Source organism: Nestor notabilis, unplaced genomic scaffold (assembly GCF_000696875.1).
Source record: "Nestor notabilis isolate BGI_N333 unplaced genomic scaffold, ASM69687v1 scaffold4962, whole genome shotgun sequence".
Taxonomy (NCBI): domain Eukaryota; kingdom Metazoa; phylum Chordata; class Aves; order Psittaciformes; family Psittacidae; genus Nestor; species Nestor notabilis.
In genome coordinates this window covers 3028-18574 of record NW_009919545.1, presented here as the reverse complement: position 1 = coordinate 18574, position 15547 = coordinate 3028, and the positions used below count along the sequence as shown (strand labels likewise).

Here is a 15547-nt window from a genome sequence, read left to right as displayed (position 1 = left end):
CTTTTCCAACCTAGCTGATTCCATAATTCTATGTCCCTCAGCCTGGGCAGAGGCTCTGCGTCCCTGTGGCACCAGGCTGGCTCCAATGGCCAGGCTGAAGAGGTCCTGGATGGGAGTGCCTACAGAAGGCAGGGGCTGAGCTTCTTACATCACTTATCAGTGTGCAGGCAGACAAGTACTCACAAATTCATACCTACGGTTTTCACAAGCACCCATTCAGCTCAGTGCCCTCCTGGTTGCTGCAGACCACCCTCTCCAGCCTCCAACCCCTCCTCCGAAGGGTTCAGCTGTATGATTCAAGGCCTAGCATTGATCAATTGCCCAGATGTATAAACCTGGCTCAGACTCCAGAGAAAAATCCTAAATTTTAAGAGAAAGCCTTGATAAAGCCTGTAGCATAAATCCATAAATGATAAATAAAGGTGAAATATGAATTTAAAGCTTAAGGATTCAGGAAGAAAAACAATAATGTGAAGAGCTGTAACATGCTAAAGGAGTCTAAAGATGGAAACAGCAACACAAAGCATGAAACTAAATGGAACTACATGAATGTTCCAGCAGCAGCAGAATCTGACTCTTCACCTCCTGCTTCACAATTACCTAGCCAGCAAAGACTCTTTGTGTTTCTTGTGTTGGGAACGATAAGCATACTAGTGCTTTGTCTAACAACCTGTTAATCCTAACTGCCTTTGATTTGTTAAACCATAAACAATCGCTTTCTGCTTTTGAGTTAAACTGTTATTGCTCTGAGTCTTTCTGCTCTACGAAGTAATTGATTTCTGGGTAGGAAGTGTCTTTGATTGTTTTCATACATCGGTTACTGCAATAGATGTCCATTTTACCTGGCCTTTAACTGCTCTGGTGGTAAAATATGACTGATTTTCACTTTCACAATAGGAACTTTCTCTCTTTGTAAAAAAAAAAAAAAACAATAAACAAACAAAAAAAAACCCAAACAAAACACAAAACAAACCAGGTTTCTATGAAGCATGTTCATAAGGTAGTGAGTTTCTTAAAGTGTTTCTTTGATGCACAAAATCCTTCACTGAGTAGTATTCCACACTCTATTTGTGAGAATTAGGGAGAAGACAATATAGTTCTCTTTATAATAACTATTCATTTAAACTGAAAAGCCCTGTGTGGAAGAGATGGGACTAACAGAGCTTTTAGCTGTCAGCGCACTTCAGTCATTTCTGGGCTGGAATCTGTGTAATGCTTCTTCACAGATTGCCAGGCTGTGGACAAAAATACATGGTTTACCCCCTCAGCATAACTGGAGGGGGGGGAGGGGGGGAATTGGTAAAGCAGTATATAATTAATGTTGGATTTGATCCAGGATACCTTTCCCTTAGTAGTGTAGATCAAGGTTTTTAATGGCAGTATGCTCTGAAGACTGGTTTATGGTTTAGCAAACTATGGAAAGTTGAGTAAAATAAGAAATGTATCACGGCGCAGACTGAGAGAGAAGTCCATCTACTGTATAGCTGGATCCCTGCCCTCATCAGATGTACTGTCTGTCTAGGCGAGAGAGAAGCACTGAAAGTAATCTCCACCTATATAGACTGCACAAATTCACTATAATCTTCCTATTATGATCCTGTGTGCTGATAATGGCTTAAAGGGATCAGAGGTATCCTTAAACCACCAGCTGAACTGGCATCCATTGTACTCCAGGAATTAAAAGTCACTAACTCCAACTGGTACCTAACATATCTCATATCTAGCTTGGATATGAGGGTATTGGGGCAGCTATTAAAAAATAAAGCTCTATCCTTTTATTCCTGTAGATTGCAACTTTAAACCAAGAAGTTTGTACAAACTGCACCTGTAAATCAACTGGAATGAAGACAGGCACTCTCCCAAACTGCTTTAAATGAAATGGTGAGATTTCACGAGAAATTGAATACACACCCATTCTAAAAATCAAAACTGCCACGGGAAGCCAGTATGATATAGAAATAAGATCAGCTCATACTGAACCACTATGCCCTATGAAAACTTTCTGCACAGGAGTAGTTCAAGAAACTTCTATCTCAGACCGAGGCATGTAAGAGAACTACATGCTCTCATTGCACAGATTTAAAAAGAAAATGGAGCATAAAGTTTCATTACATTAAATAGTAACAGAAAACTGCAGTTTTCTTTCGCCAGAATTAGACCAAATCCCTTTTCATTTCTTTAACACTTTGAAGTACAAGAAATCATTTTCCTCTCTTCTCTCACTGTTTCTTTTATTAAATCCAACTATTTTTGTATTGGCTACTTGTAGAGTTCTGGATTTCATCTGCCAGCGAAAGGATAGCTGCTTTACAGATACCTTCATTATCAAGACTGAAGAGAACAAAAATGGACACCAAAAAAAAAAAGTACATTAAAGAGCTGAAACTATAATTACACAGTGATTTGGTAAGATTAAGATTCTGCCATTTGAGTTCAGTAATAAACAAGATAATGCGAAAAGCTACTAAGATCAGTATAGATAATAGTATTTTTTGTCCATGAGACACTAAAAAAGAAACTTCAGTTTGCTTAACTAAAAAGGTCAGTTCGGACCTCAGAAGTAATAATCAAAGGAACAGCAGCACATGTTAGTTTCATAAAATGTATGTTCTGTAGAAAACAGTATAAGAATAAAAAGGAGTCAATAATACACCAATTCCCTGCATAATTATGCCCACAACAGTAGAACCTCAAGTTCCCAACTAGGATCAGATATCATACTTCCCACTGCACTAAAACTAAGGAAGATGCAACTTAGCCCTAAATGAACAGAAGCTAAAGGAAAAGCTGCATTGAAATTATAAATACAGACACGCAACTTGTGCAAGATCCTCTCACAGACAAAGATAACAGCACTGAGGAAAAGGAAGAGATGTTTGCATCCTCAGTTATGATGCCAGATATGTAGTCATGTTTTGCTTCCAGTTCCACAGGTTTAATATAATTTTGAGTAGACTTGGTCATGCCAGCTGCAGTGATTTTTAAATACAGATTTTAAACATAGCCTTTGATCCAGAAAGTCCATTAACAACTGCATAACAGACTGATACAGATAATTCTATATCTGCCATAATTACATACTATTTCTATAGGGATTTATTACTTGTCATAGCCAAAGAGAAGCCTCAAAAGACTTGTCCCTTAGTGATCCTTAGGTCCTTGAACAAAGTAAAACGTTAGAAGAACAACTTTGCAGCAAATTGTTTAACATTTCAGTGCATTTCACTGTAACAGCCCCTTCTTCAGGCTCTTTATGTGTTTAGGTACTCAAGTTTGTTCTTTTCCTAAATACTGTCTCTTGGTCTTTCTGCATGTGACAAATACTCTTTAGCTTTACAACTGTATCAGTTATGAAAACCTGATCTACACAAGTGTCATTGAAAGCTTTCTATTAACATGTTTAAAAATTAAAGGATGGCATGTTTTTAAACGCTCAGTGTTGGTTTAACTGTGTTATTCCAGTAAAGTTAATCTAAACATTGTCTTCAGTAACAGCAAGTACACAAGCACTGAATGATTCTTGAACCTTGACCAGGCAAGAATCACAGCAGCATGAACATAACTGCATGCACACATAAACTATAACAACAGGGCAAAATTCTGTAAGAATAACAACTCAGGTGTATGGCACTGCTGATATCCCAACACTAAGCTCAACAGTTACGTACCAAACAATTAACAACCACAAGAACTTATGGGCATAATTTCTATCAAAACCAAAGTTCAAATCCTAGTGCAACGGTTTTGTAATCTTGCAAGTATATGATTTAAGCTTTGCAAGTATGTAACTGAAGCTTACAGAAAAAAATACCTAAAGTTAAATAGAACAGCTTCAGTGAATGTTATAGCTCCTTCATCAGATATGTTCGTTGGGGTTTTTTTAGTAGGTTTAGAATCCACACTAAGAGACCTCCAAACACAAAGCAATGTGAACTATAGAACATAGACATACACACATAATATGTACCAAAGTCCCCCATTTTTGTTGTTGGTGGTGGTTTTGTTATTTTTATGTTCTACAGACAATCTTTACAAAAGATTAGTTTCATCATATGCATACTGTATTACAGGCATATTTCTATCACATGAATAAATACTTGTAATATATTAAAAAAATCAGAACATACATCTTGCCTTTGAAAACTTACCAATGTCCAGCGTCTTTAAGGCTCACTAAGCAATTTCAAATTTGTAATGGTATCTACATTTGAAAAAAGCATTAGTAAAGTTTACAGATTTTAAAAAACAGTTCAACAATCTCTCTTAAATGTTTAATAGCTTCCTGTTCTCCATAAGCATATGTTAGCTTCTCTTTCGCCTGTCTCACACTTTCTGTTTTTATATCATTGTCTTTACAAAAAGAACATCAAAAAGACACAAACAATATTCAGTTCAGCTCCTTTCAAACTTAAGAAAATTCTATTAAATACTCAGGGTAGATTTGGTTGGCATCAAAGATAACGAAGATCTTTGGGTTCCAGGTATTATCCACACAGCTGTCATACAAGTTCACAAAACTTCCATCTTTTGAAGGAGGCCTCATGTATTTTGAATCACCATTGATATAGTCACCAGTTAATACACGAGCAAGAAACATGACTTTATCTGGTCTATGCAGACGAGGCTGCACATTCACACCATGGATTTGAAAAGTATCTCCATGCTTCATGTCCTCTTTGCAGAAATGACTGGAATATGACGCATCTCTCGCAAAATAGGTCCCTTTCAAATAAAAAAAAAATAATAAATAAATATCTGATGATATTGTTATGACAGCTTAACTACTAGAGCATGGATATAGGTATTAGGATGATAAAAACTGTCTGTTCTCTTATGTTCATGAGCAATCCTTCCTTCTCCTTCCTCCCCGCAAATCCTTAGATTATAGCAACATGACCAAATATTTTTAGTGGGAATATTTTAGTAGAGAGGTTGTCTTCTGATCAACATTGCTTTGTTGGGCACACACACACTCCCTGGTCCTACTAGCCAATTTTGACAATTACATTCCTACTGCATCCTAACTTTCTTAAAATACACTTGATGTAAAAGCAGAGCTATATTAAACAGCTCTTGGATAAACACAGTGAGTGCACCACAAAGAAGTTAATATGGGAAACACTTAACAATGTTCAACTTTTAAGATTGCCGAGCCATTGTATCTGGCAAAAAAACTTACCTTTTCCATATACAGCAGCATGTATCCCATTTATTCTCCAGTCAAAGTTATGAATACATATTGCTTCAACAAATTCATTACTGGTGCCATGAAATAACATATGCTCATTAATAGTTGGGACACCTCTTTTCTTCTTTAGTTGAGCTTTTTTCCTACAGAGAACACACAATACAGCATTATAAACGTCAGTACAATCGAATCAAGTTACTACTCTGAAAACTACAGAGAGCACAGACCTAAAATACTCTACACATTCCACTTTCACAAGTGTCTAGATGACTCTAGCTTTTAACAGATGATTCTGTTTTTAAAGTGATCAGAATTCTTAAGGGACATGTTTAGAAATCACATACTTCTGGATGCTATGGACTATTTTCATAAGTAATCCAAGATTAGGAAAAAAGGTCTTTGTACTAATTTTATCAACATTCTTCATTTGGCATTAGTTTCAGTGTAGTAATTTTATGCAGATACGTTTTTAAAAGAGAGGCATTTTTCTCCCATTTTATTCCCTCCACCTACTTAAATACCATGGTGGGATGGCTAACAAACTTAGTGGATTATGAAGTATAACTACTCAGATAAACCAGCAAAAATATAAAAAATAAAATTACCTAAATGTCAAGGTAAAATTACTTCAATGTGATCATTTCATAACGGTTTTCCACATCTATGGTTCACATATATTCTAAGAGGTAGTATTCAATCCTTTGTGTATTGAAGGATTACATGTACATAAAATTCTTGAAAAATAAAGACCACCTTATACTACAGGTGAAACTATATTACAGTCTCATGGGCAGAAGACCATAGCACACCTTCAATTAAAAAACATATATTTTTTATCAATTTGTTTTATGCAACTTTCTCTCATCTGGATTTTCCCAAGATCCATGAAGAAGTTGACTCTGAATTTGTGTCTAAATCACTCAGCTATTCATAGTTATGATCTCTTGACTGTCCAGACAAAAATAAGTCAGAGTGTATCATAGTGTTGTTCTTGTCTGTGTAGCTGAATTTTCTTCCTATACAAGCTATAGTGCACAGGACATTGTGCTACATACTTGGGTTTATCAGGCACATATCAAATTAAGCTATCTGCTTATAACATGAGTGCACATGTGAATTGGGAAAGCATTCACAGGACCTACAGTTTAGACATAATCTGAGTCAAAGTCCCATCAATCAGGTCACGGGAAAGAGATAAGCAGCAAAGATTCTTTATCATATTAATAGCATTACATTGCAATTATGCTTTATTTATAAATAAGTACATTTCACAGAAGTAGAAATCTCACAGTACTTAGCTTGAAAGAGATGTTTATTCTGCTTTGTTGGCCAGCGTTATTTTTTTTCCCCTCCTCCATTTTGCAAACTAAAATACCTATGTCTTGGCAACTTCTTTTTTCTTTCTTTCTTTTTTTGTGTGTGTCTTTTTTTCCTCCCCTACAACCTCTTCCCAAACCAGAAGAGTATCAATAGAATCTCAAGGGCATCTCAGAGGTTTCAGCAATAATCTCATGTGTGACGTTTTCTGTCAGAGGCAGAGATTCCAGGCATTCAATTTCTGCTCTATTAGCAATTCAACAAAACCCAGAAGCCAAGATTCCCTGCACACGCTACCTGTGTGAGGTAACACCTCTGAGCTAACAGCTAGCAATGCTGAGCATCTGAAATTTTTTCAATCAGCAGCTCTCTACTGTTGGCTGCTCGTCTCTGACAATGTATAAAGGTAGCCTAGAGTAACTTCTCTTGAAATAGTGGAGCACAATAAATTTATAGAAAAAGTGAATAATAAATTGTCCAAAAATGTTCTGAAACAGTCCTTCACTATCTCTGACCAGTTGATTTCATAAAAACAATTTAAAACAGTCATTAATATGGGAACTACTACAATAGGTAAATGTGTTTTGACCATTACAATGATGCAAATGATTCAAGCAATGCTCTGATTTAATCACTGACCTTATCAATGAAGCAAAACACTTTCTCAGAACTACAAAAGTTTAAGTAGCAATTGTTCCTCATAAGTAGCAGAATATACTGAGCACACTCGGAAGGTGTTTCTGCAGAATGCAGAAATGCCACAGCAGGACTTTTTATAGAATTATAGGCTTAAATTACAGGCTTAAACCAACAATAATGTGTATGACTTCAATGTAGTAAGATACAACAAGCTGTTCTAACTTGCTGACAGGTAGGGAATAAAGAATGTCCAGCTGATGGGAACAGGAACATCACGGGACAGATAATAACTAAGGAGGCAGTAAATAAGACCAAAGATGCTAACCGTCAAGATAACAGAGATTGGAACAGAACAAAAGCAAGGACATACCAACTGCTAACTCAGCACTAGGACCTTGTGGGCATATGCAAGTGCTGAGGTCAATCAGCAAATACAGTGAGGAAGACTACTGGGTACCACCAGACCCCCACTCAGCAAGAAAGTGCATGCATAATTAGAACACAGATATTAGAATTTGTTCCTGAAATATCATGAATATGTAAATAATTTCATGGAAAAGCTGTAAACATGCGTGAGTATGCTAAATATATAGCCACTACCAGCAAGTACTAGGCACACTGACCTTTCCGAAATGATTTGTGTGTGCACCCAGAGCTGCAGTAAAAAATGTCTGCATACTCCAAATTGAGTCTTAGAGAACTTCTTCAGCCGACTTTTGTAGTAACAGAACCACAGAATCATTAGGGTTGGAAAGGATCTTAAAGATCATCTAGTTCCAACGCCCCTGCCATGGGCAGGGACACCTCACACTAGACCAGGTTGCTCAAAGGCCCATCCAACCTGGCCTTGAAGACTGCGAGCGATGGGGCAGCCACAGCTTCTCTGGGCAACCTATGCCAGTGTCTCACCACCCTCGCAGTAAAGAATTTCTTCCTTATATCTAACCTAAATCTCCCCTAATTAAGTTTGAATCCATTACCCCTTATCCTAGCACTAAAGCCCCTGAGGAAGAGTCCCTCTCCAGCATACCTGTAGGCCCCCTTCAGATACTGGAAGGCTGCTATGACGTCTCCATGCAGCCTTCTCTTCTCCAGGCAGAAAAGCCCTGAATTTCTCAGTTTGTCTTTGTATGGGAGGTGCTCCAGCCCCGTTACCATCCTTGTAGCCCTCACTCTGGACTTGCTCCAACAGTCCCATGTCTTTCTTATGACAGGGATACCAGAGCTGCACACAGCACTCCAAGCAGGGTCTCACAAGAGCAAAGCAGGAGGTTAGAAGCACCTCCTTTGACCTGCTGCTCAAACTCCTTTTGATGCAGCCCAGCACACAGCTGGTTTCTCGGCTGTGAGCACACACTGAAGCCAGCTCATGTTCAGTTTCTCATTAACCAACACCCCCAAGTCCTCCTCAGGCTGCTCTGAATCACTTCTCTACCCAACCTGTAGCTGTGCCTGGGACTGCCCCAACCCAGCTGTAGGAATTGACTTGGGTTTTTACTGATTTGGAACAAATCGAAGAGCCTAACTATTCTAAAAAACATAGTCTGAGCACTTTCCACCAGCAGTGACAAGCTAATCCAGTAAAACAAAATTAAGTTGATCCAGCAGTCAGATCTCACATAGAGCCAGTTCGACCAATACCTCCAGGACCTTTTCCATGAGCAGCTTTCCAGCCATGCTTCCCCAAGCATAGAGCATTGCATGGATTTGTGGCTCAGGTGCAGGACCCGGCACTTTGCCTTGTTGAACCTCATACAGTTGGCCTCAGCCCATTGATCCAGCCTGTCCAGATCCCCCTGTAGAGCCTTCCTACCCTCAAGCACATCAACACTGCTGTCCAACTAGGTGTTGTCTGCAAACCTACTGAGGTGGCACTCGATCCTCTAGTCCAGATCATCAACAAAGACAGTAAACAGAACTGGCCCCAGTACTGATCCATTTGTGACCAGCTGCCAACTGGATTTAACTTCATTCACCACAACTCTTTGGACTCAGCCATCCAGCCAGGTTTTTACCCAGTGAAGTGTACTCCCATTGAGCCATGAACAGCCAGTTTCTACAGGAGAATGCAGTGGGAAACTGTGTCAAAGGCTTTACTAAAGCCGAGGCAGACAATATCCAGCTTTGTCTCATCCACTAGAACAGGTTACCTGGTCCCAGAAGGAGATCAAGTTGGTTAAGCAGGACCTGACTTTCATAAACCAATGCTGACTGGGGCTGATGACGGGGTTGTCCTGTACATGCTGTGTGACAGTGCTCAAGAGGATCTGTTCCATAACCTTACCCAGCACCAAGGTCAGACTGAGAGGCCCTGGATCCTCCTTCTGCCGCTTTTTGTAGACGGGCATCACATCTGCTGACTTGCAGTAAACTGTGACCTTTCCAGTTAGCCAGGACTGCTGATAAATGACTGAAAGTGGCTCAGTGAGCACTTCCACCAGCTCCCTCAGTACACTCGGGTGGATCCCATCTGGCCCCACAGACTTGTGTATGTCTAAGTGTAGCAGCTCACTGACTTCATCTTCTTGGATTATGGGGGCTTCATTCCACTCGTCCCTGTCTTCAAGCTGGGTGCCCTGAGAACAACTGGTCTTACTAAGACATTAAGTACCTGAATCCTTTTCCTCATCCTTTATCATTATCTTTCCCCCCCAACATCCAATAAAGGATAGAAATTCTCCTTAGCCCTCCTTTTGTTGCTAATGTATTTAAAGAAACATTTTTTAGTGTCTTTTATAGCAGTAGCCAGATTAAGTTCTAGTTGAGCTTTGGCCTTTCTAATTTTCTTCCTGCATAACCTCATGACACCCTTTTAGTCCTCCCGAGTGGCCTGCCACTTCTTCCAGAGGTCATAAATTCTCCTCTTCTTCCCGAGTTCCAGACAAAGCTCTCTTCAGCCACACCAGTCATCTTCCCAATCAGCTCATCTTTTGGCACATGGAGATGGCCTGCTCCTGCGCCTTTAAGATTTCTTTTTTGCAGAATGTCCAGCCTTCCTGGACTCCTTTGCCCTTCAGGACTGCCTCCCAAGGGACTTTCAACCCGGCTCCTAAACAGGCCAAAGTCTGCCCTCCAGAAGGCCAAGGTAGAGGAGGCTCTGCTGAGCCCCTCCTTACTTCCCCAAAAATCAAAAACTCAATTAAGAGAAGGCTAACTCTCTTAACCAGGAACTTAATTTCCTTATGCATATTCATGACATACCTTTAAAGTAAAAATAAACTAGATATATTTCAAAAATTCACACAGAATCATAGAATAGTTAGGGTTGGAAAGGACCTTAAGATCATGTAGTTCCAACCCACCTGCCATGGGGACACCCAAGACTCCATCCAGCCTGGCTTTGAACACTGCCAGGAATGGAGCATTCACAGCCTCCTTGGGCATCCTATTCCAGTGCCTCACCAGCCTCACAGGGAAGAACTTCTTCCTTACATCTAATCTAAACTTCCCCTGTTTAAGTTTAAACCCATTACCCCTTGTCCTACCACTAGAGTCCCTAATGAAGAGTCCCTCCCCAGCACCCTTGTAGGCCCCCTTCAGATACTGGAAGGCTGCTATGAGGTCTCCATGCAGTTTCTCTTCTCCAGGCTGAACAGCCCCAACTTTCTCAGCCTGTCTTCATACGGGAGGTGCTCCAGTCCTCTTATCGTCCTCGTGGCCTCCTCTGGACTTGCTCCAGCAGCTCCATATCCTTTTTATGTTGAGGACACCAGACCTGTACACAATACTCCAAGTGAGGTCTCAGAAGAGCAGAACAGAGGGGTAGGATCACCTCCTTTGACCTGCTGGTCACGCTCCTTTTGATGCAGCCCAGCATACGATTGGCTTTCTGGGGTGAGCGCACACTGAAGCCAGCTCATGTTCAGTTTACTGTTGACCAACACCCCCAAGTCCTTCTCCACAGGGCTGCTCTGAATCTCTTCTCCACCCAACTTATAACTTGTGTAAATTTTTAATATACATCTGCCTAAGTTATTTCCTCACTGTTTAACTTAGTTCAGTTGGTTCTAAGAGTATAATACATCTTTAAAACAGATTCTGATATGAACTTCTTAGAGGCCACACAAATAAAACTTTTGTCAAATAAAACTGCTTAAGATTGATACTTAACTGGAAGCAAAACTCAGCACTTCCTACTTCTTCCAGGCCAGCACAATACAAAGAGGGAAAAGCAGAGAACTTACGAAAAGCTTTTCTAGCACATTAAAGAAAGAACATGAAAATGTGCTAACTGGACACTTAATTTTGTCCTTGGTTTCACAAAAGTTAAAATATTTCACAAGTCACAAATATTTATTTGCTTTGTTCACTAAAAATTAAAGTAATACAAGCCTGTCAAGGAATTATTTTACAAAAAGCACTGTTAAGTATCATAGGCATCTACCTCATGGACATCCTGAACATCTTTAATGCATCAGTCTTGATGTGCTACATCTACAGCTAATGCACTTCTACAAGTATTACATTTCTGCACCTGCAGAAACTACAGTCTTGAAAATTGAATTCTGAATACAAAGGAATGACAAATAAGAAAATTTTAAAAATATTAAGTTACACATATTTCCATTAATAATAAAAACAACGAAACATATTTCTGCTGCATGCCTTCAAGATTTTCTCCATTAACAATCCTAAGACTGTTGGGTTTAGAAATAATCTCACCTGCAAAAAAACTCCCACAAGTCTAGATTTTGTATTCTCTTAATTCTTTTAATTCGGTGGCTATCCATTGTTTTTCCAAAGAGACTAGAAACTTCATTATATTCATTTGTTTTCTTTTGCAATGGAATAAGCTGGAAAAAAAGAGGTTAGTACAATTTCAATTCGATGCATTATTTCATTATCATATATTTTTCACCAACGTCCATACCAACTCTTACCTGATATGGCTCATCAGTATTTACATTCTCCCAGTGTGAAGGCATAGGGATAGCCTCATTTTCACAGATGAAACTTCAAACAAAACAAAACAAAACAAAAAAAAAAAAAGTAAAAATACATCACATCAAAGCCATGACGCATTTTCTTCCTGTCAAAAAGGTTTGTCTCGCTCAAATACAAAACCTTACACTAAACTACTAAGGGTTTTAATTGAAATAAAGGCTGATGTCAGCAGGTACGGTCAAAGGCAAGAGGTTTTATTTTGTATTCAAATTCTGGCTTAGCTTATTGCAAGTAAACCACCATAATAAGCAGTTTTAATACATCATCTACAGCAAAAGATAAGAAGATAAATTGGAAGGGATTGTCAGAAAGGTCTGCAACCAACAAACAAAAAAACCCACATAAAAAAATACCCAAAAAAAACCCCAAGAAGACCCCCATTAGAAAAAAAAAAAAAAAAAAAAAAAAGGCGTTTTAAGCATATACACCACATACATAGCAGCTTTTAAGCCTTAAAACCAGGACTAAACGAAGCAACCATCTGACAGTAAAGAACAGTGTTATCACATGGAAAGACAGTACTCAATGCAGTTATTCAAGAAATAAAAAACCAAAAGTGAATTGCCACATTATTGCATACACCCTTCAGCAAATATCCATCAAAAAACCAGTTGACACTTCAAATAAACATGCCTTCTTGAATGTCAGTGTAAAAAGGTTACTGTTACATTTCTCATTAGAAATGACAATTTTCTTTTTGAAAATATAATCAGACTAAAATTCAGAACTAAAATTATTTTTAAAGAAACTAGCTAGAGAAAAAAACCCACATATTCCATACAGTCATTTTTACCTGTGGTGGTATCACTGCACAGATCAATTTAGTATTTATTGAGTATCAGATTTACATTTGCACAGCTTTACATCTAATGACTTACCAGATGGTAAGAAACTTACAATCTACTGCAATTAGACTCATAAAACAATCTGGCTGTTATGATGCAAATTCTTGTAATTTCAAGCCATTTTAGAGTAAATGATTAAAATATACAGGCAAGAAAATATAACTGAATCTTTTTTGCTATTACAATAATACAAAGAAGTCATTATTAAAATGGAACAAACTACTAAGTTTTTTGCTGCTGCTTCTCCAACAACAATTGTGATTCAACAGGTATTTACAGCAGGGACTCCAATGGCTAGATGAAGGCACAGCTTTAAGAACCTTGCCAAAAGTTATCAGTATTCAGTATGCCTTGCCTCTCCTACTGCAAGCTCCTTAATTTCTCAGAAGAAAAGAAAAAACATTATTAAAAAAAGAAAAAACAAACTAAAAATTCTTTTGTCATTCTTCTCTGTCTTCCTTCTTCACTTGACTATCTCTCTCACCTTGGTTCGCCTCTCAAATTGCTTGATGTGACAAGTAAATGAACAATAAATATAAAATATATTTTTGTTTGATTTTACTTAGAAGACTCACAAACAAAATAAAATTAAGGAGTCTTCTTTTTATTTCCTTACCTGAAAGTACTGATAGAAAAGGGAGCTCGCTTTATCGGACGTTGCTTAAGGGTAGTTAGGTTGGTTTGTTTCATCGCTGAGCATAAAACAAGAGTTAGGATGAAAGTTTCTGGAATTCATCTATAGTATATGAAACATGTCATTATCATTTTTTAAATAACAATACTACACCCAAAGCTGCTTGACAGGAAATCCTGTTTTGACAATTAACAAACGAGCATTTTCGACAAATGTTTCTAAATACTGGCCTCAATCACTGTCATTTACAGGAGTTGGCAAAATGCACAAATATTACAGAAAACATTTATTGTTAAAATAGCCATCTAACATTCAGCCCCACTGGCAAAACTTCCACTGGCTTTAATACAACCAGGATGACAAAGCATGTTACTACTGTCCTTATAAGACATCACGACCTACAAACAGGAACATTAAAATAGTTCTTCTGCATTTGTATTTAGTGCTTTTATTCCAGATGCAAAACCAAGTGTTTTTTTAAACAGACATTTCAACACAGGTAAATATAAAACTCATTGTATTGTTACATACTACTTTAACTCCCACTACTTTGCTGGTTTACCCAGTCCCCACTTTCTGTGTTTGAAATACTATTATTTTCTTTGTCTTGGAAGAGGCTTATATTTAAGCATAGAGCTGTTTCATAATTTAATCAGAAAATAAACAATCTATGAATGGAAAAGCTAAAAAGAAAAACCCAACCAAAACAAGAAAAAAAAACCAAAATACAGATCAATTCATAGTTAACATAACCAAGATCTTTCAATCTACCACATTTTTTCAAGCTTACAAGCAGTTGCACTTTAAAGCAAAAATGTTTAAACTCCCCAGTCCTATAGTAACATGATGTGACTGCTACTAAACGAGACATGCTACTTTATTAATAAACTACACTACAAAATTGTAACAGGGCAGTTGCTTCTAAAAACTACCAGGTACTTTCCAGCAAAGACAACATTTCCAATCACAAGAATCACAAGTTTTTGTGTTAGGTATGAGGACAGTAATTTGGTGAATGAACAAATAAACTGGTGTATCTGGCACTTTCTATTACTTAAATTCACTCTATGAAAAGATACACACCTGAAAAGTCTAGCGTGTAGTTAAATTTTGCAGTAGTAAAAGAAACAGAACCATGTGGGTTTGTTCGGAAGCTCCTTTCAATATCTTCACTGCTAACAGAGCAATGACTGTTTGAATCAGTCTTCAAAATAAATGAAAAAGCACATTTAGACAAATACAGCAATAGGTAGTTTGATGCATGGAATGCATCACAGCTAATATAACTTCATAGGTATTTACCTGAAACATATGCCATTTACCACATTCAGCCAAATAAAACCAGCCCCACTGAGTATCAGAGGTATCCATCTCTTCAATTGAACCTTCCATCTTTGGAAAAAATATCTTTTATTGTTCCTTGAAGCATTTCCTGAAACATTCATACACATACATAAGAAAAGTTTTGACAGTATTTGAAAATGCATTATTTGAGAAATTCATTTTAAAAAACAAAATAAAGTGAATTTGCAATCTTAACAAACAAACAAACAAAAGAACAGCAGGTGGAAGGCAGATGTGCTTTCTCAGAGAAAAATTCTCAGTTTGCTACTTATGCAGTATTATTCTTTAAGTTAGTTAAACATTTTCAAAACTCTCTCAAATGTCTAAGTGTATCAGTAAAGGTAAGAGCTGTAGGCTTTAGAAGATCAAAGAGAGGTACTAAATGCCAAACTGATGGTCACATGAGCAAGGCCATTCCTATATACAACAGATTGGAGTTACATACCACCCACAAATGAGGTGCTGGGGTTACATCTGACAGCTTGATGAAAACCTCTACTAGGTACCCACCAACAGTGAAAAATCAGAGTGGATATCAGAAGTTGTTAGGGAAAAAAAAAAAAAAAAAAACCACCAAACCCAAACAAAAAAACCTAGCACAAAGAATGTAATAATTTAACTATCCAAGTCCACAGT

General features: G+C 37.9%; 1 protein-coding gene across 1 annotated transcript; it reads right to left on the bottom strand.

The window, feature by feature from the left end:
* Positions 1–4304: 4304 nt before the first annotated feature.
* PARP11 (poly (ADP-ribose) polymerase family, member 11) lies at positions 4305–15000 on the bottom strand. Its single transcript, XM_010010273.1, has 7 exons — positions 14870–15000; positions 14651–14771; positions 13550–13625; positions 12025–12097; positions 11807–11937; positions 5180–5331; positions 4305–4722 (listed from the first exon to the last, which is right to left on the bottom strand). The coding sequence occupies exons 1-7, from the start codon at positions 14957–14959 to the stop codon at positions 4409–4411; spliced, it is 957 nt and encodes a 318-aa protein (XP_010008575.1). The 5' UTR covers positions 14960–15000; the 3' UTR covers positions 4305–4408.
* Between the last annotated feature and the right edge of the window lie 547 nt (positions 15001–15547).

What these genes read in the sequence shown, in the direction of transcription:
- PARP11 (XM_010010273.1), bottom strand. Translation starts at nt 14,959, where the DNA reads ATGGAAGGTTCAATTGAAGAGATGGATACCTCTGATACTCAGTGGGGC. An exon ending in TTTTCTATCAGTACTTTCAG is followed by an intron (nt 12,098 to 13,549) that starts GTAAGGAAATAA and finishes TTTTGTTTGAAG; the next exon opens with TTTCATCTGTGAAAATGAGG. An exon ending in ATACTGATGAGCCATATCAG is followed by an intron (nt 11,938 to 12,024) that starts GTAAGAGTTGGT and finishes CTTTTTTTCCAG; the next exon opens with CTTATTCCATTGCAAAAGAA.